Source organism: Parasteatoda tepidariorum, chromosome 4 (assembly GCF_982258835.1).
Source record: "Parasteatoda tepidariorum strain Cologne lab strain chromosome 4, Ptep-v5.0, whole genome shotgun sequence".
Lineage (NCBI taxonomy): Eukaryota > Metazoa > Arthropoda > Arachnida > Araneae > Theridiidae > Parasteatoda > Parasteatoda tepidariorum.
In genome coordinates, this window is record NC_141758.1 from 37903503 (window position 1) to 37925594 (window position 22092).

The window sequence follows — 22092 nt, forward strand, 5'->3', positions numbered from 1 at the left end:
ATATATATATATATATATATATATATATATATATATATATATATATATATATATATATATATATATATATATATATATATATATATATATATATATATATATATATATATAGAGAGAGAGAGAGAGAGAGAGAGAGAGAGAGAGAGAGAGAGAGAGAGAGAGAGAGAGATTATAATAATTCAAATAATTATTCGTGCAAAGGCATTTATAAGGATGGGAAATTGATAGATGCTCTATACAATCGATTTCATAATAAATACTACGAATAATTATTTAGATGAAAAAGATTTTTATTTTTAATTATCATAGGAAAATGTAACAAATTTACGGGTGCATTATATTTTTTATATTTACTTATATATTTTTAAAAAAATTTGTCATATAAGGCATTTTTTATTATACCGATTTTAAAACAATAATAGTAAACTAACAAAATTCAAAGGGCTTTAGTTTTGAACTTGTTCTGTTAAATCATATATTTAAATATGAAAAAAATGCTAATATAAGCATCTATACTTCAGTTATAATCGAACCAGACGCTTCAAACTAGTAACTATGGTTGAATAAGCAAATATCCTTCCTTCGGTTTTAGTTAACCCAAGCTCTGAAAACCGAAACTAAACAAAACCGAAACTTATATAATTGCCCTTAATTTGAATGATTTCTGGTTTCAAAACTTCAATAAACAAACAAATAAATTACGAGTGACGTGTAGACATCTTTAAGCAATATGCAAAATAATATACTGGTTTTCATAAATGAAAAAAATTTACAATTTAAATTAAATTGCTTTTTTAATGATCAACACTAATTACGCGCAATACTTAGGTACGACGGGGATGTCAGAAAATAATATACATAAGGATGGGAGCGCCACTTTTTGTGCTTAAAACCGGTCTGTCAAAAGCATGTAGCTTTTCAATAACCCCCGAAAAAAGTGAAACATCCTTATCCCCTATATTAGTCCCTGCCCTTCCTACGTGTACTAGTCCCGCAGTGGACTGATCGGTAAGACACGGTTCCTAGCAGATCACCGAAGTCAAGCATCACTGCCTACGGTCAGTGTGCGGGTGGGTGACCACTTGAATCAGCCTGCGTAGGGACCAAGGGTGTGCGGTATTTGTCCTCGTTAAACTGTTCTGCCGTAAAGTGCTCGACTTCGCGTGCAGGTCGTAGGGCTACCAAAGCGGGGGTGCCATCCCCTCTGCAGAGGATCAAAATTGTGATGGCATGTCTTTGGATCATCCTCAGGGATGTTTCCCAGACCGTCGCCAATAGCCCATTGTGCAGCTCCAGTGCGACATAACTGAGCAAACAAACAAACAAAATCCTACGTGTACTAAGACGTGCTTGCATTAATTAGGCATGACAAGTTTACTAGAAGTCTAATTAGTTTAGACGGTATTTGAAACTCAACCAGAGCTTTATATAAGCGATTTATTATGATACTGTTGAAAGTTTCTTTAATCTAACTAAACTGTAAGACACAAATACATAATTCGAAATTCTTTGTGGTCAAACTCTCGAAAGTATGAAGATAGCGGTATCGCACCCCGTCGTAACTCAGAAAGGGTTTTTTTTCTGATTAGTGCTTCCTGTTCTCCAAATCGAGCATCCCCTCCGCATGAGGATCAAAATTGTTATGGCATGTCTTCGGATCATCCTCCGGGATGTTTCCCAGACCGTCGCCAATAGCCCATTGTGCAGCTCTAGTGCGACATAAATTAACAACAACACTAACCAAATCGAGAAGAATTTATAAATCTACTAATGAACGAGAATAAATGAATGAAAAAACATCGAGCTTGGGAAATTTTGGAACTGGCTTCGCACATATGTAGTGGGTCTTTTTAGTTGAAAACCAACCACTCAGAGCAAGAAATATTGTTAATTTGTAAGCTATAAGCGTCACATTCATCGTGACGTAGTTTAGACCTTTCAATAATGACCAATCAAGTGACCAACCACGTCAAACATGCTGTTTTTTTGTTTATTTTTACGGCTCTTTGAAGTTTATAGGTTCTAGTTTTCGTTCTGCGGGTTTTGGCCGTCAGAAATGACAACTTTAGCAACCTGTTGGAGATAAAATTTTTTATAACTACCTTACAATTATTTTTTAAACTGTTTATTTGTACGAATACCCCTAGAAATTATGCCTAGCATTGCACAGCTCCTGTTTTTTCCAATACCAGCTCTATTTTTTATGTGGATGTTAAATAGTCTATCGAAAACAGGTTTGACAGTGAGGGGAGTAAGCTGGTCCAAAGACGCAACTAAAGTATGTTTCAAAATTGAAAATGTTTATTATATTTTTTATGTTTTTGTTAGGTTGTGTAAAACGTGGTAAAAATATCATCGATTGTTTACCATTTTTATATTGTTTATTTACATAAAGAAAATAAGATTAAGATAAGTGTTAAAGAAGGAAAAAAAATAGCGGTCCTAAAAGACAAAAGAAATTATCAAAACTTTTTTTATTGCTTAATTTTGTTTGTATAGATAATTATGTAATTTTATTTTTAAGATTTAAATGCATTTTTTGGTGTTATCTTTTAACCATATGTTAATTGTCTTAAGTATTAATAAGTAGTACTAGATATTGAAAAGTACTATTTCGGCTTAGGTATTTACTTAATTTTAAGTTAATAAATTTTATACATTTGTGTTACTAATTGTAATGGGATTCAAAAACTGGTTCTCTTAAATGGTATTTATTTAGAGATAAATTAATATGTAAATATTCAACATTCATTTATGTTTCAAAAAATAATTCTTACAGATTTTCAAGGTTTAGACATATGTAAAACTCAAAATTTCTTTCTTAACACATTTTTACTCTATATAATTTTCCATCTGAAAAACCAGTGTGCATCGCAAACTTTAGAAAGCATATATTGAAAATAGTACTAATAATTGAAAAAAGATTTATGAAGCATTTATCCTGAATAGAAAATCTTTTAAAAAATAAAACCTAGCTTTAATATTTTTAAAAAAAACTAATAAACTGCTTACAATTTACACTAGTAAAACACATTATTAAGTTTTTAAACACTGGTTTAAAATATGAAAAATTTTGAAAACTAGTTCACAGATTTTTTGATGCTTAACGAGGTATGAGCATTGTTATTGTAAGACATTCAGATGTCTTTTTTTTTTCAAAATTTTCCCTAAAAGCAAGATAATGAAAATGTAACAACAAAAAAAAGTTTCACATAGAAAATTTCCAAATTCGAAAAAACCTTTCTCAGAAGAGTTGCATAGAGTTTTGAATATAAAAGGAAAAGGCAAAATATTTTTAACGAACATTCACTCAAGATTATATAAAATGAACTAAAACTAAAATTCTGTTTATTACTAAGTTATTTGAATTTAGTCGTAAAATTAGTTTACTATGGTGAAAGTCAATACTCAAGATAAACTTTACTCACATAACTAAGGGAAAGGGTTTGCGATTTTTTTATTTTTTTTATTTCGCAAAGCGCGAAAACGCGCTTACCGCTGAGGCCGGCAGTCTCTCTAGCGTGTGTCTCCCCAGGGCCGGAGGGTTTTTTGATGTTAAGCCTAATTCCATGAAATTACCGAAATATCAGCGCGTTGTTTAATATTGTTCTGAAGAGCATTTAAGTGACATATGCTTTATATATATTTCTATGGATACTTTATTTACTTAAGTTATTTCTTGTTTAAATGTATATTTTACACATTTTATTTTCATTATAGTGTCACTATCACTACTATCCGAATCTGTTTCAGAATCAATATCTGAAATATTTTGCATAATTTCCTCTATTTCCAGCTCAGTCAAAATTTTTCGACGCTTCGACATTCTAACGGTAAAAAGAAAAAAAAATTCAAGCCTACAAGATCTAATTATCCACTAAAAACTAATCCGAAAATCGAAAGTAGCGAGAGGAAAAAAAGCTCCCTTACTTACTGTAAATAAATATCAGGTGCTAATTTAAAGAGCCCTCATAAAACATTCCCCCCCTCCACTCCTTCCCCTAAAAACCACGTGACTGTACTTTCATCTTGAGTAGAAGGTCAAATCTACATGTATCTGAAACCATATGGACATACAATGCCATCTTTTGGAAGAAATTTCATTTTTTAAAACATTCCGAAACGATGGCACAAATAAGTGACGGTCGGGGGGTGAACGAGAAAACTCTCTGACACGCGGGTGTGTCGGCCGGGAAGTGAGCACGTTTCTTGCTGGCACATATATGTGACAGTCGGCTCGAAAGGGTTAAGAGGGGGAAAAGTCCCAAATTACCAACGATATGCTTATGTAATATTTTAACAGCCCGAGAAATTACACAAAATTTTTGCATACAAAATATATGTACAAATAATTGTCTTTATAATTTATACTATTTTGAGTTATTATATTTTAACCATATCGCACCTCAATAATAGTGGCATAATTCAAAGAAGGGGATTTTTCACAAAGCTCAAAAATTTGTCCAAACTCTTGTTAATTTGGCATGATCTTGTCATGTTATAAGTTTCATGAATGGAAATTTAAATCACTGTAGTCAAAAGAGCTTATGTAATCATTAGAGTAATATGCAGTAGTATGATATGCTTATTGCTCTAGATTTTCATTTTTATTTAACAATCTTGTAAGCTTTTCTTATTTTTAATTGGAATAAAATAGTTCTTTTAGTTTAGACTAGTTCTTATGGCATAAATTTATTTTTACAAATTGCAAAGAGATTTTTACAACTTATGTACAAATTACAATTTTACGATAACTACAAGATAAATTAAAAATAACAATTATGTTGTTTTAAGAAGTCTTAAGGAATTTTTATGCATTTAAAATTTTTTTAATTTTCCAATGAAAAAATTCTGTTAAATTACGTAGGAACTTAGGTTAACAAAAAAAATTTTTTGGATCATATATCATCATCATACTAGAAAGGTTTACATGGTAGTGCCTGTGCTAAAATGTTGCTAAGTATTAGGGAGAGACTATATATTAGCGAAAAACTCAAAATGATCGCCGAGTAGGATAACGTAAAAGACTAACTCTTGCAGTAACTGTAACTACTATATATCTACACGCACGCTTGCACACTCATTCGAATTATGATTCATCATTCTCCTATCTTTCGCCTTCCTGAATGCATTGTCTTAATTTATGTTGGCATCACTAATGCTATTCTTATATTGTTAATAAAGTCTCTTCATAGCATTGTTTTAAACTGGCACGTTTCAGGGGTCTATCTTTCAGAAATTATATCTTTTTTTAAAAAACATTGAAGTTATTTTAAGAAGAAAAACAGTAACTTCTGTAGTTCGTGATTAAAATAAAAATGAGGTTTTGTTACGGTTCGGTAAAAATGCCCCAAACAGCACATTTGATGTTTATGCATCAGTTGATGAATGTTGAAACGTGTGGTGTTTTCTGTTCAAGAAATGGTTAAAGATGAAGTGCAAAATAATGCTGATGAAGACAGTAAAATAGAACCACAACATTTGCAACGCACCTAAGCCTTTGAAAGGATAAGGATCTTTCTGCTTTAAAACTGATGCACAAAAAATAAACAGCTGTTAGAAATGTTGAAAATCCATTGTTTGCTTTAAGAAATAAACTTTATTCAAACTAAAGTTTCCAAATAACTAAAAAATGTCTTTTTCTTATTGCAAATATATTAATTTTCTAGTAATTATTTTATTTATGTTGACCCGCAGTCATTGCTTTCCTGTATGAATAGTCATATAACAAGCGATTGGAGGATTTACTGTGCGTGTGTATCTGTATATATTGCAAGTACGAGAACCAGGCTGTAACTCTTGTTGCCTTAGTAATTTTTGATGATACAAATATTGAAAATGTACTGATATGTAGATATTTCTACCTTAATTTTAATTCTATAATTAACACATTTCTATTATGCTAATCTAAAAATGTTCTCCATTTCTATTTTTTGTGTATTATTTAAAAACATGTTATCAAATGTGATCGAAACATTTCTTTTTTTTAGTGGCCTCATACTTTGTCAAGACTTCAGAACAATGACTTAGACCATGTCGTGTCGAAAGCTTCTTGCTTTAAGCATTTCAATAAAACTTTAGACACCATATTAATTCCTAGAGTACCAGGAACAGAAGGGCATAAATTGGTCAGAGAGGTAGGATTTTATGTATAAATTCATAATTTACAAAAAGAGAAGAAAAAAGTTTATGAATTGTGTGTACGAACAAGATTAAATTACAAAGTAATTCTATTTATCTAGAACAGGGGTTTCCTATATACATGAGGCCGGGGGCCGCAATTCAGTGCTGGATTACCCATTAGGCCATGGCCTGGGGCCCCCATAAAATGGATTTTTTGAAAAAAAATAAACAAAATGATGATTTTAAAAAAAAAATCAATTTAAAATATATATGTTATGGTTATAAAATGTTATGATTATTTTTTAGTTCTAATTTAACAAAATAAAGTAAAATTTAATTTATTATTATTTTTTTTCAAAATTTGTTTTCTTAAATGAAAAGGTATATAAATACTTTTATATTTGAATAAATTAAAAATATACGAGATAAAAAATTACATCTAAGGGCCCCAAAAATTTGAATGGCCTAGAGCCCCGCGTACGCTTAATCAAGCACTGCCGCAATTAAAAACACCAGTCAAATGGCGGGCCGCAACTTTATCAAAATTTTATATAGGACTCTTATGTTTGAAGGAACATTAAATAATACTGTCAGATTTTTATCAAGTTGTACAAAACAAAAGTATCGAATTACAAATTAAAATAAGAAGTAGATTTTTAAAAATATTTAATTGCATATTAAAAAATTTTGGCTACAGTAACTTTAATGTGCCCCTATGTACTAAACTATTAATGTGCAACAGATATCAAATTGTTAAGATATATAAAACTTAAAAGTATTTAAAACCCATACAGATTTTTTACGAAAATTGTCGGCACGAAAGAGAACTAATATATCTTAGTTCGCTGGCCGCCAGTTGGTAACCGCTGATCTAGAAAGTGTGAGTTGGAAGACATGGAAAATAAAGACTATTGTATTTTATAATACAGATGTAAAACTATACTAAATTTTATATTGGTTAATTCTTAAATTAACACTTTTAAATTTTAAAACAATTAAGTAGTTATTTAGTTATACTATGAAAGAATTTTGTGATAAATAACTTGAATTCATTCTTATTTCAGCTTATAGTGGATAAAATCAGGAATAAAAGAATTATAGTGGATTGTAGAGAAGAATTAATTCACTGATTTAATAGAGTGATATTAAATTTTATATTGAAAAATACTTTTGTTAACATTTATTTTTGAATTTTAAAAAATTAAACAATTATTAACTTAAGATATTATGAATGAATATTGTGATAAATAATCTGAATTGATTCTTATTTCAGTTTATAGTAGATGAAATGAAACAATTAGGATGGACAGTAGAAGAAGATACATTCACTGATAGAACACCTCATGGAAGAAAATCGTTCTCCAACATTATAGCGAACTTGAACCCAGACGCATGCAGGCATCTCACTTTGGCGTGCCACTATGACTCCCTCTACAATAGAGAGTATACCTTCATGGGAGCAACCGACTCTGCTGTTCCTTGTGCGATGCTGATACACGCAGCAAAAATGTTGCATATGCCTCTTAAACAAAAAAGTGAAAAGGTTAGACTATTTTCATTACATTAAATTCTGTTTATTGATTATTTTATTAGATTGAATCATAAGTGACCTTCCCATTAAAAGTACTATGCTGAAAGAAATGCACCAGAACATATTAATTAAATTAAAGATATGATAATATGTTCTAAAGCAATAAATTTTGTTTCATTAGATTAATTTGTATTTTTTCATGGGTTATATTACTAGTTTGAATAACAGAAATTCCCATGTTAAAAGTGTGCTAAAAGAAATTCTCCAGAACATGCTTGTTTAATTTATTGTATATGTTTAATTTATTCTAGTGCAATATATTATATTTCATTATATTGAATTGTATTTTTTCATTAGTTATATTACTGTTTTGCCTCTAAATAACTTCTATATTAAAAGTGTGCTAATAGAAATGCATCAGATATAAATTGAATTTAGTGCATAGGTTTAATTTGTTCTGGGGCAGTATTTTATGTATCATTGGATTGAATTGTATTTTTTCAATAGTTATATCACTAGGTTGAGCTATAAATAACTGATTTACTAAAAAAAAAAAACTGGTAAAATATTTTAGTGTTTTATACTGAACCAATTAAGCTAGAAATTTTGACCATTTGTTTAATTTTTACAAATATGATTGTAAATTAAGATTGTGGACCTATGAATAGTGTTTGCAGAAATGATACTCTAGAATATATAAATTAAATTAAGTGGTAAATTTAGTTTATATGTTTTATACAATGTATTAAATTTCATCAGACTGAATTAATTTTTTTTTTATTAGCTATTTTGGTAGACTAAGCCTTTAATAACTTCCATATTAAGAGTGGGCTAAAACAAATACTCCAGAACGTATTTCAATTAGAGCTGTAAGATTTTTCTTGAAGCCATAGTTTTCAAAAATAAATTTGCTGTCTGAAATAATGATATTTAAAAATATTTAAACAGACTATATTTAATGTTTTTCTCATTTTCTTTTTTTCTATTCAGCTTTCTCAGTATTATGCCTGATTGAATTAATTTATTACATAATTAAATTGTTAGATTGTAAAAATAAATTCTTATAAATGGAAAACGTCAATGTTTATTAAATCAAATGCAATTTGGTTAACTAAAGATTAAATAATTTGTTTTTGTTCAGTTTTAAAACCATGCTTTGTAAAAATCAGCAAGCATCACCAGTGAACTTTTATGATAAATTCTCGTCAGCAAATATGATTAGGATTCAGATATCCTGCTGATTTTAAACAATTATTTTTTGCCAGAAAGAAAGAATTTTTACTTGTGTCTAACAGCTTAAATTTTTTTTATTAAAAAAATTAAGTGACTAAGTTTGAGAAAAGACTAAATAATGGATTTCTAAAAAAGAAAAAAATAATAATTGCATTAATGTTTCACTCCTGTTACATTACAAAATATTTATTAATCTTTATACAGTGATGATAATGGTAATATTATCAAGTTTTATTACAATCTTCATTTGTGTTCGGTAATTTGCTTGAGATTTAAATGGTAAGTGATGTGGAATAAGTGAAAAAAATATAAATTAAATGCTAAAAACATTAATTAGGAAATTCCATTTATTTCCATCAAAGAAAGAAATTTAATTAAAATATTATAATATGTCACTTGAGTTGCATAGAAAGTAGTTTTATCTTTTTATTTATTTTGTCTGAATTACTTGCTCCTTTATGTTTATGTATTGTTTTTCCCCCCGAATTAACGCAAGTTTACCGTAACTGAATAATAAATTTATTTTAAATCAAGTTCTATAGTTTGTGTTTAAAAAATAAATGACGATTATTCTTATCGTAGGTGATTATTTGGTGTCTAATGGATAATAACTTTTTCAGGATTATGAACTGTCCCTACAGTTCATCTTTTTTGATGGAGAAGAAGCTTTTAAAAGGTGGAGCAAAACAGATTCATTGTACGGATCAAGACATCTGGCGGAGAAGTGGAACAAAATGAAAGCCTTCCCCACTGGTCTTAACTCAGGCAGTCATTGCACTAAAAAAGAATATGTTTCCTATTTAGATAGGATGGTAAGTCAACTTTATTATCCATCACAGTAATGAATTATAATTGTTTCGACAAAGGAGACTTTCACTTTCTTATGAATTTATGAAATATTTTTGACTCTGACAATCTTCACTATCTTATAATATTTTAAAATATTTTTAACATATTGAATCTTTAATGTCTTAGTAAAACAGTGCAATGTTTTTAACTTTAAAAAAAACTGTGGATCATTATTTTTTGACTTGATTAAGGAAACTTAAATCAGCTATCGACAGCTTATGACCCAAGTCTCGCCTAGTATTTATATTTAAGTTCCATTGATTTATCTCATCCTTATGTTTATATTTTCTGTATTCTAAAATAGTGCATAATCAAAAATATAAATGATATGATCTACAAGCAAATGTTTTTGGAAAAAAAAAATTTCTAAAATTACTTTCTTGAAAGAAAACTTTAACAAACACTAGCCTAAATTATTCTCTGTTTTCTGGATAAAAATAAGCTTTCAACTTTTCTAACTTAAACTTTTCTTTTCTAACTGAGAAGCTATAAAACCTAACAGTTTTATAGCTTCTCAGCTATAAAACTGTAATGAATTCCTATTTATTCTTCTTGTGATTCAAAGATAATTTTTATTCCCTTCAAGCTAATAATGCACTACTGCTTTTTTGCTAACTAATTTTTTCATTGTAGTATTAAACCTTATTTGCTAACTTTAAGTTTTTATAACTTTGTGAAGTATCTTCTTGAATTGTTTGATAATTAAAAAAATGAAAAATAAGATAATGAAATTTAAAAGAAAGGTTTAAAAAGAAAAATTATGTTGCATTTTATCTACACAATAACCAAAAATGAGAACAAAAGAATAGTTTTTATCTCGTTTCCTCAATAGAAATTCATTTTATTAGTTGCTAAGTGATTCCTTAATACTTTATGCAGCCTTTAAAAAGTATTTATTTTATAGATGGTTCTGTACCAATGTGTCTGATATTTTGTACTAAATACTTGAAAGTATCTTGTACTTTAAATTAATACATTATAAAATTAGGGAATACATTTTGTATCATTTCATTTCTAAAGTATAAATTTTTGTTAAAACTCCTAAACAAATTAAAAATAACTTTGAAATGTTATTCAAGCCTCTAGGTGGCAGCACAATTTTAGAGCTATCTTATGTTCATTCTTCTTACCAATACCACTGGAGTAATAGTATTGGTGTGTCTATTTTGAAAGTACTAATTTGGCAGAAATAATTCATTCAAATTTAATTCTATCTAAACTTGTAACAATTTTCTAATTAATTAGTCTGAACTAGTTCTTTCTCAAACTAATATAAAGAAGTTGATGTGTCTAATTGTTTCAGATTCAATTCAATACAAATAAAATTCAATAAGAATTTTGAACAATTTTCTATGTTAAACGAATAAATTGAGAAAAAAAGTTTTTTAATTAAACTCATTTGAATGTTTTTGAAATGTAATTTAGAGAAATTATTAATTTCAATTTGATTCTCAAAATATTTTCTCATGAGCTTAAGCAGTTAAGTTCTAGAATTTTTTTAAAAATAGAATCTGCCTTGCAATAACTTTTTTAAAAAATGTTTGCTTCTTTTTTTTTCAAATGGCAAGTGTGTTTCGTAATATAATTTGTGAATTAAAAATAAAACTTAACTGAAAAATTAATAGCAAAATTTATGCCACAGGTTACAAAAATTGGGATAAGGTGTAAAAAAATTTTTTTCTGAGAGTTAGTGGCTACCCTAATGATTTGAAAATCCTAATTTTTTTATTATAATAACATGGCAGAATATAAATCCAATTCGTTGTCTAAATATTCTTGGCAACAAATTTGCTATCCAAGCATACTACGACTTTAGTAACAATTCTCACTTTATCTCCATGCTGTGGTGAACCTTATATAAAGCCAGGGTGTTCTTGTAAATTTTTATGCTTGAATTAAGGTCTGATCAAGAAAATAAGTGTAAAGAAAGGGAAAAATAAAAATCACTTAAACAGTTATCTATAACTTTCCAAAAATTATAAAATGTTGCTATTTAGTAATTTTTAATCTTAAATACCTTCTTTATTTCCTTTTGTGATTTGATAGCTGTACTTAGCCATCCATTTCTATTTGGAATCAACAAAATTTTATTGCCAGTTAATAATTTTTAATCTGAAAATATTCTTCTTATTTAATATCTTTATTTCCCTTTGTGAAACTATTGTCGCACTCAGCCATGTATTTCTATTTGGAATCAAAAAAAAAAAAAAAAAAAGATTGCCAAAGTGAAAAACAATTATAACAATTCCAAAAATATTCTTATATCTTATTAGGAAAAACAATTCTAACTATAAAAATTTTTCAAACAAAAAAAAAAGCTATTTATCAAAATTTTTTATTATGTTAATAATTACTCTTGTATCTAATATTTAAAACATTTTACTTTTATAAAGCATGACTTTAATATCTATAATTTTTCTTTATTGATATTCTTCTCATAATCATAAGTATGAATTCAAGTATTTTACTTTTCTTTAAAATTTCAAATTATTTTTATGTTATTAGTTCCTTGTATCTAATAAAGGATTTCTTTTATTGCTAAATTGAATACTACAGTTTTTGAATTAATAAGGCCTGGGAAATAGAAATTTTTGGTCTCAATCTGGTAATTGAAATCAAATAATTGAATTCATGATTATGATTATAAATTGATAAAAAGTAGGTTTGTTGTGTTTACTAATTTAATTACTAATTCTGATACATAGAACATAGGAATTTACACTTTTATTGCATTAATTATTTTACTTTATTATTTTCAAACTGTAAGTATGAATTCAATATGTTTTATTTTTATTAATATGCTTGTATGCTATTAGTTTTCTGTATTTCTTTGTTTGAATAACTTTTTTTTATACCAAATAGGATGTTATGGTTCTTCTGGACTTGATTGGTACTGCAAACCCAAAATTTTACAGCTATTTCCCAGACACTTATGGCCTTTATTCACAGTTAATTGAAATAGGTACACTTTATTATTGTTTGACTTGAAATTTTTTTTACTTGATTATTAGTAAAACAAATTGCAAATTATTTTATAATTAACTCATTTCACACATACATCAATTTATTTCTTGTAAAGTAATTACAAATTTCTAAATACATAATCCTAAGTTTCTTTGATTAGATTCTGGATATATTTTGTTTTTTATTATATTAATTTCTTTTTGTTATCAAGTTCATGGTTGCCATATTTTTTTTTCAGTAAAATTATTTGATTTTAAAAACTTTTGACCAAAAATATTTTGGGACAAGAATTTTCAAGTGTTCCTTCCAGCATTTTTACTAGTTCTTTACTGCAAAAATGTGTTTAACCTCTTCCAGTTTTTACATCGTAAAATTTCTGCATTTAACCTGATTCAAGCCTTCAAAAGTAAATATTAATTTGTAGTTGAGATATGTAAAAGCAAAGTAGCTTTACTTATTTCTTTTAGAAATGCAGTAAAGTTGATCTGGTAATTTTTATTCATTAAGGTAGAGAAGGGCATATAAAATATCAGAAGATATTGTTTCAGTATTACAAAAAGCATTTCTATAAGCAACCAATATAACTGTCTTCTTCACTTTGTGCTTTGTAAGTACTACTACTGCACAAAATGTTGGGGAAAAAACTTAGATTTTTTTCTTCCTTTCTTTATGTATTTTATGTCTCGTTATTTTATAAATTTGAATATATCATTTTCTTGTCTCCTTAAATTATAAGTAGTAAAAATTTATCAACATATATTTTAAAATAATGAATTCATTCAATAACAACTCAAAACTTCTTTTCCTTTTTTTTTTTTTTTTTGGATGCATAGTCTCCAATAATATCACCTTTTTTAGTGTGTAACCATAAATGTTTAAAAAACAAACATTTATATATAAAATATTTAGATATTTTAAGTTACGAAATTAGAAACAACCATGTTCTTTCTTTGAATGATGATGCCTTTTTTTCAACGCATTAGGATTCTTGACCCCCAAAATACAGGGGGTAGTCTCAAGCTGGAAAATACGGTCCCCATAGTTTGGTCAGGAGTGTGATGTTAAGTTTGGACCCCTTAATGTTTATTTTACTTTTTGTGTATTTCTCTATGTCTTGAGAACTTTTTAAGCAAAATTAAAAAATTTTGCACACGACTATAAAATTCTTTTATCCAAAGATAATTCCATGCAAAAAAAATTTTTTTTTAAATATTTTTTTTAATTCTATTAAATAATAATTGAAAAAAATGTGAACTGTAAAGTAATTCATTATTATATCAATTTAAAGCATCTAATTTTAGATAGCAAAATACGAAATTTGTGCAAAATCGGTTGAATAGTTTCTCAGAAATCTAATTTTAACAAAGTCTTACATTTAAAATACTTTTATGTTTTTGTGTCTGATTTCGTCGGCACTAATTAATTAGCCTATTTGAGATCACCTCTTCGAAACATTAAGTATGAGTTCTAGGATCTGAAGATTTAATCATTGGATCAAAAGTTATTCAGAGTGGTTCTTTTTTTTGGCGTACTGTACCTTTGTGTAAGTACATTACTTTGCTTTATAGAGTACTCAACAAAACTGTTACATTATATGGCCACAGGATAGCCACTTTTTTTCCGCAAAAAATGCATTTCCCTTATTTATCATACAGGAAAGCCGTTATCATCCCTGAAACGTTCAGGTTATTTTATGCTGGATCAAAATTTCTAGTAGGGTGAATTTGGTTATTCTAGGTTTCATTGGAGTTAATATTGTATTCATCACTATGTTAAAAAACTTACATTGTATGTTGCATTATTGGTTTAAAAACTAACTCCAAATTGAAAGCGTTACATACAGTACATATATAGTACATTTACATGAATCTGCATTTTACATGAATCTGCTTAGAGAGGTCAGAAATTTTTTTCTTCATTTCTGAATTATACCCTGTCCTGTTTACAACGTTTTGGGAAATTTTTCAAAGGAAAGGTTTTACATTATTAGCAGTTTTTTAATTTCTGGAAATATGGTCACATGTTTTAAAATTGCTATTTGGCCAGTGGCAGATAACAAAAAGATTATTTTGCCCTATATGTTAGTGTTTGCTGTAGCTCCAAAATGGCTTTTAGCTGCTTTATTTGAGATTCTATATTTTGTTCTTAGCTTTATTACATAACACAAAATCTTTTTTAATATTAGAATTTTTCAAGGAGTTTTTATTATTGTTTCAGAGAAGAGGCTCAATTCCTTGGGATTACTGGATGCTGAACCTCCAAGAAGTGAGACACATTATTTTGACAGCCGCACAATTCTAGCTTATGTTGAAGATGATCATGTCCCATTTATGAGACTAGGTATGTTAATTTTGTCATATCATATGTAGAAATATCATATGTGGGTAACAGTAAAGATTACTTCAGGTGAAGAACAGAGACAAACACTGTGAAGCTATTATATTAATGAAAACAAAACACACAAAAGTTTAAATTCTTGATTCTTCTTTTCCATCCTCTATGGTTCGCCTTGCTTGCCACATTCCATCATTGAAAGCATCATTGCCCAGAGTTGGCCTTGGCCTTTAGAAGTTTTTCCCATGTCCACTCTTTTGCAGCAACTGTCCTCCATTTATTTGCTTTGGTTACTGAACAGTATTGTTCCCTCTGGTATCCTGATAAAAGCTAATGCGGGAGATTTTAGTTGTAAGCATTCTTATATTTGAAAAATAGAATTGCATAATCTTGTTTAAATAGTATTTAATCTCCCATTTTAACTAAAGCCTGTTTTGTTTATAGTGTGTCAGAACACTGCCTTAGTGTGTATCACTTCAGAATGTCAAGCATGTAGTTTTCTAAAGGAACTATGACAGGGCTATATGCAAGATGATCAAGAATTTCATTCTTGAAACCCTGTGAGCTACATGTTAACACCTGCAGGGAATAGGGTGATAAATTCTTGGTCCATCTAGTCCAGTTACATTATTATTATTTTATCTTCTTTCTGAAGATTACCTCTGTGGGCAGTGTTTCTGAACTCTGGACTAGACACTATAGTGGGTCCAAAATTTTTTTTTTACTTCAGAATGCTTTACGGGAAGTTGCAGTAATAAAAAGGGCATAAAAAATTTTATATCTTCCGTTTGTTTAAAAAAACTTAAAAGTAGTGAGAACTTAAAAAATTATGTCTTATTAAAATTCTTTTTAGGTTGCCTAAATCTTCTAAAACAAACTCGCTTTAGCTTTTTATGATTCTTTGAGAATTCATTTAGGTTATTCAATTTCATTTTTTATGTTTACACAACGCTTCTGCAAAAAAGTTAACCAATTTTTTACAATTTTTCCTTCCGTCATTATGTTAGATCAGAACAATGAGGTACTCATTACATGAAAATGGTTGCCCATAGAGTTACATTTTACAAACCAACCAGTTTTTTGATGTGATTTTTATATATTTGCAACTATGTGAAAATATTTTCAATGCAGTAAGATTCTCCATTAAGGAATATCTTCATTTAGATATTGCAGCGTTAGGGGAGGGTATACCTTTCAAAAATTCCAATTAATGATTTTAGAGTAATCTGAATCTTGAAAGTTTATCTTCAGTTATACAAAATTTGGTTGGTTGGAATCCTCACAACCATTACACATTTCAAATGCAATCACCCTGGGGCGATTTCCAGAAGATTTGGCAAACCATAATCCTGCCCCTTCGTCCCATTCTAGACAGCTAACTGTTGTCAACCAAGTCTGAAGGACATTTACTAATGAAGGATCTTGAAAGCAAGACAACTGTCTCGTAAAAAAAGACTTATGTACTACAAATTTTGTACTGCAGAAGATGAATTTTCATATTACTTTAAAATCAATAATTAGAATTCTTGTGTAGTATACCTTTCCCAAATACTGCATGACCTAAATGAAGGTATTTAAAACATACATCCGTTCTGGCACTACACATTAGAGAAATATCAAAATCCCTTTATCACTCCTAGGCTGTAGAAAGGACACCAAGCTTGTGATAGGGGCTTCAAATAAACTTTTTGAACATGAAGTTAAAAATGGATATATCAGAGCAACATTAAAGTCTTCATCAGTTATGCCTCGATTCCCCAAAAAATCAAACTTTAAAAGTGTAGTAGATATAAAAAAGAAAGAAAATTGCAGTAAACCAAGAAATCAGACTCCATTGAAACTATTTGTAAATAGCTATAAATATAATGCAAATATTTTCTCAAAAGAATTGGGTAGTAGGTTGCACATTGAGTTCTATTTACAGTCAACCCAACCATGGTGAGTTCTAGGTTGATATAATACTATGGGCGAGGAGATACACAGTAAAAATTAAGAAAAAATTGCAAGCTTCTGGGTTTTCTTTCTGTAACAGTGCATGAATGTAAATTTAATTTATTTAGGTTCTAAGAATCATAAAAAGCTACAGTGAGTTTAATTCAAAAGTTTTAGCTAACTTTGAAAAAAAAAAGTGATTTTTTTTCAATGCAGTGTATGAATGGAACAGATTTTAATATTTGTTATGTTTTTATTCATTCTTCATTTATTTTTAAAAAAGGGCAGCTTTCTGAAATTTAAAGCACAATAGGCTTTGTTGACTTGGAGTGAGTTTTTTTGGAAAAAGAAAAAAAAAAGTCAAGTGCCATAGAACTTCATAAGAGATTTGTATCCCTTAATGTCTGACCATATCGCATTTTGCTATCATGCTCAAGGTGGCCCATGAGGGTACTTAATCCTTCATTCATTTACCTTTTTTCCTGCAGTTATTAATCATATTTCTTAGATTTTTTAATTAGTTATTTAAAGTCTGTTCTTACGTATGTAAAATTTCGTTTCACTCTGACAACTCTTTCTAGGTGTGCTAATTTTTATGGGGATGAGTATATAATAAATTTTCATGTAGTTGTCTTACTGGCACACTTTTCTGTAAAAGATGTTATGGCGACGGTGATTGCCATTATTAGCATATAGTGGTAGTTTAAAAACTCATCATAGATTTTCTTGGCCTTACCAACTCTTTATTTTTAATGTAGCAAAATGATAGTCACCAGGAATTAATAAAAATAGTTTAAATAAAAATTTCATTTATTAAGCAAGATTTTGCAGAAATTATAAAATGGCCATACATAAAATTACAAATCGTAAAAAAAGAATCCCTTAAAGGGATCAAGACAACATTACTCCGACCTTGAGAGTTCAAGTTAGCATTCTTATTAAAATTACATTTCTAAACGGTTAGGATTGGAATCTCCAAAGGGCACTCCCAGTCGCCACAAATTTGAAATTAAAAGTGAATGCAATTGTTCCCTACGGGCACAGGAGAAGCATGGATAGGAGATCCAAAATTGTTGAATTATCAAAATATCACAAAACCAACCCCGCATAATCAGTAGTGGGTTTTGAAAAAACCTTGGTGATCACAGGTCGCCAACAAAATTGTGGGAATTATTACAACCATGCAACTAAAACATATTTGCGGTAAGGAATTTAAGAATCAAAAAGTTGTAGATAGATTTTTGTTTTCGATTAGGCGCGGCAGTGAATTAGTGAGTCTGCATTAGTAATGAAATAAAAAGTATCCGTTACGTTGATCTATTAAAAAAAGAATAAATATTTTATGTTCGCGTTAAAAGATTAACTCTTTGATTTATTTTAAATATAATTCGATTAATAAAATAAGCTTAAGTAATTCAAGATATTTTAAAAGGTGGGAAATAAATATGTTATGCCAATTGTGGCATCACAAATGTTATCTTATCATCCTTGTATGGAAGGTATCCTGTAACAACTGTCTTTAATATATAATTTTTGAATCTTTACCAAAAATAAAAAATTAGGCACATTAGATATTTCAAATTATTGAAATAAGGAAAAAACTTCAGAAATAGAACAAATCATTTTTGAGGAAGGTGGGACTGAAAACTTGGACCTAAGAGAAATTCAAGGTGGCCTTTTAAAAGTATCATCGGGAAATCAAACAGACTTGTGTATCTGTCTTGTGTTTGTTTTTTTTAATCCTTTTTTAGGCTTCATTTTGGACAAGCATTCAAGCACTATATATTAAGAGGATGCTGCGCCATGGGAGAAACTTTTCATGGCAAATTCTATTTCACCTTTATTGGTATTTTAAAGTATAGAAAAAATGACCTAGAATAATCCATGAAGTTGCAAATGTTGAAAAATCATTTTTAAAATATGAAGATACTAAAAATTATTGTATAAGTGTAATCTTGAAGAATTATGTCCCAATTTATTGTCATTTTGAAAAAGAAATTAAGCATTTGAAACTTCTAGGTTTACCTGAACTCTTTTTCTTCTACAGTTTAAATCTTAAAACACTTATGTTAGAAAAAGAAAACTTCTCATGAAAGTTTTTTCTCGGTTTAGCATCCACTTAATGGTGGCAGTTAGAGAACATCCTGTATTTATATTAGATGGTTATATTATTTACCTTGTTGCATTTTTTTCTAGGTGTTCCAATTCTGCACTTGATCCCCAATCCATTCCCTTCTGTATGGCACAGAGAAAGCGACAATCGGGACAGCCTACACCACGCAACGATCGACAATTTGAACAAAATCCTCCGAGTATTCATTGCAGAGTACCTTCATTTATTCACCCAAAAGGAAGTGGACATCATGTGATTAAATAGGCATCAATAGTACTGCAAAAATATGTACTTATTTTAAATTGATATTGCATATTTAAGTAATGTATATGAATAGTTTTATTTATGGAGGAATTTATTTTATAAAAGTATTTTATAAATGGGAATTTACTTAAAACTTGAACAAGTTTTACTACTATTTCTTATTGATTGATTGAAATTTTATTTTTGTTATTCAGTTTCGTTTAAAACATTCCTAAAATGAATTGCAATTATTTGTTGAAATCATACAAAATGCTTTATTCTCACTAAGCTTACATTTTTAAAAATTTGATTTTTTTAATGTATTTTAACGACATATTTTATGATCTTATTTTCACTAGACTGGATTTTTAAAACAAAAAAGTTTTAGCTGTGCATAATAAAAAATTCTTAAATAGTGGTTGAACTTGCAATAGTGCTATTTCTATGAAAACAGGATTTCCATTCAATGCAATAGTCATAAAACATTTTATACAGCAAAACAGCTGGCACAATTTGAAATTGCATGATCTAAGATCATAGCACTATTTAAATCCATAAGATTCTCACCTGCAATATTCAATGGCACAATTTGAAATTGCATGATCTAAGATCATAGCACTATTTGAATCCATAAGATTCTCACCTGCAATATTCAATGGCACAATTTGAAATTGCATGATCTAAGATCATAGCACTATTTGAATCCATAAGATTCTCACCTGCAATATTCAATAGAATAATTTTGAAACTAATAATGCTTTCTGAATAACAGTAAATTTATATAAAATTATCCAGGACGCTTACACTAAATGGAAATCCTGTTTCTATAAAACATGAGGTAATCAAAACTCTTTTTTCTGGAGTGTAATTGATAAGGACTGGCATTAGTACTTATTTTGAATTTTAGTGATAGGAAATTATTTCGAGCATATTTACATATCCAAGGACAATTCCAATTTTCTTAGAAATAAAAAAAAATCATTTATAACATTGAGCATATTTACATATCCTAGGACAATTCCAATTTTCTTAGAAATAAAAAAAATTCATTTATAACATTTGCATCACTTTAAAGGTGAAATGTTTGTCTAATTTTCTACATAATCATTAAACTGTTTGACACAGTTTTTGTATATCATCTTACCTCCACTTTCCAACCTCATTAACAAATTACCTAAATAATTGTTACTTCAAGGTACGGGGTAGCAGCTGGTAGTCTTTGAATGCCACTTTTCACAACATTAAAGAATCATGGCCAAATGTTATTTCAATGTCCGGAACAGAGGGTAGCCAATGAATGCCATATTCCAAGCTCATCAAAGAATCACTTTATAGCCAAATACTATTTCAATGAAAGGATTAGATGATAATCATTGAATGCCATGCTCTAACCTTATCAAAATATCTCCTTATGATCAAATGTTATTTCTATGTAAGTAATGGGTGATAATCATTTCAGACAATAAAATCCCTGCGATGTTCCATTGAAATCGTTGTGAATGTTTGTTGATCATAAAGTTTAACCTTTTAAAAAAAATGTGTTTTGCAGTAGGTATAAAATTAAACTACTCTGATTTTAAAATTTTTTTTCTAATGATGAGGTGTAAAATGAGGTTTAATGTTTTCTGAAGAACATACTAAAGAGCTGGTGAAACATGGGTACACTGTTAGAACATCTACAAAAATACATTGACCAATTTTGTGATTATGTAGAAAAATAGCCAAACACCTTACTTTGAATCTATTGAAAAACTTCTAAAAAATAATAAATAAACCTTTTCAGATTCTCCTTTTAAATAATTCATGTAATAAGTAAAATGATGATGCACAGTATCTATTCTTTGTACTGGATTAATTATTTAAATCCATCGCACACATTTCTTTTGCTATCTTAATCTACACAGATGATCCAGTAGACCAGACTTTTTTTTTTAATGAATACTTTTTGAAGTAAAATTAAGAATTATAAAATATTTATTTTTACAAAATAAGTTTTTGTTCAATTGGTGATGATCAAATTTTAAAGAAAAGAAAATAGTTTATTTGCACCAGTGAAAATGGGCTATTTTTTTACTGTGGAATGTTGGCGGGTGTAATCAATTTTAAATTATAAGGAAGTGCAACAAGTACAAATAAATTATGATAATTTAACTGAATAAATAATGAATTATTAAAATAATTGATATTTATGAACTAGTTAATGTATGTAAAACAATATAGTTAATATATATCTTTTCTAGTAAAATAGTTATATAGAGAAATAATATATAAGATTAAAATAGTTTGAAATTACTCCCAATATTCTTAAATTTCTGTTATTTTATGAATTTGTTTGGATTTTCATATTTAAGAAAACTTTTAACCCTTTGTGGTCATATTTTGTTAATGCTCAATTTGGTGGTTGTAAGCTGTTATAAGATCACAAAAGCTCAATAGTATGTAGCATACTTAATAAAATAGATATCCAGTCTAATTATAAAAAAAAAAAATTTTAAAAAATCTGAAGGTATTCGTCAAAATTTGGAAGTGGCCTGTTGCAGAATTTTTAACTGTGACCGTTTTTTCAAAAATTGAAAAACTTAAGTGTTAAAAAAAACTTTATTATGTCTCAATCTTAATCATTTCTCAAAGTATGATAAATATTTAAAGATTAGTTTCTGAAATGAAGAAAAATTTTAAGAAACAAGTATGAAGTTATCTTCAGATTATAATAAAATACTCAAAATAATTTCATATTTATTTTTAAAAACATATTTATTGTTGCACTTCA

At 28.4% G+C, this 22092-nt stretch overlaps 1 protein-coding gene across 1 annotated transcript; it reads left to right on the forward strand.

The window, feature by feature from the left end:
• Window positions 1-1919: 1919 nt before the first annotated feature.
• Window positions 1920-20806, forward strand: LOC107448317 (glutaminyl-peptide cyclotransferase). Its single transcript, XM_016063463.4, has 7 exons — window positions 1920-2278; window positions 5991-6137; window positions 7397-7666; window positions 9508-9699; window positions 12599-12698; window positions 14918-15040; window positions 19163-20806. Exons 1-7 carry the CDS (start codon window positions 2153-2155, stop codon window positions 19333-19335), a joined length of 1131 nt encoding a protein of 376 aa, XP_015918949.1. The 5' UTR covers window positions 1920-2152; the 3' UTR covers window positions 19336-20806.
• Window positions 20807-22092: the final 1286 nt, after the last annotated feature.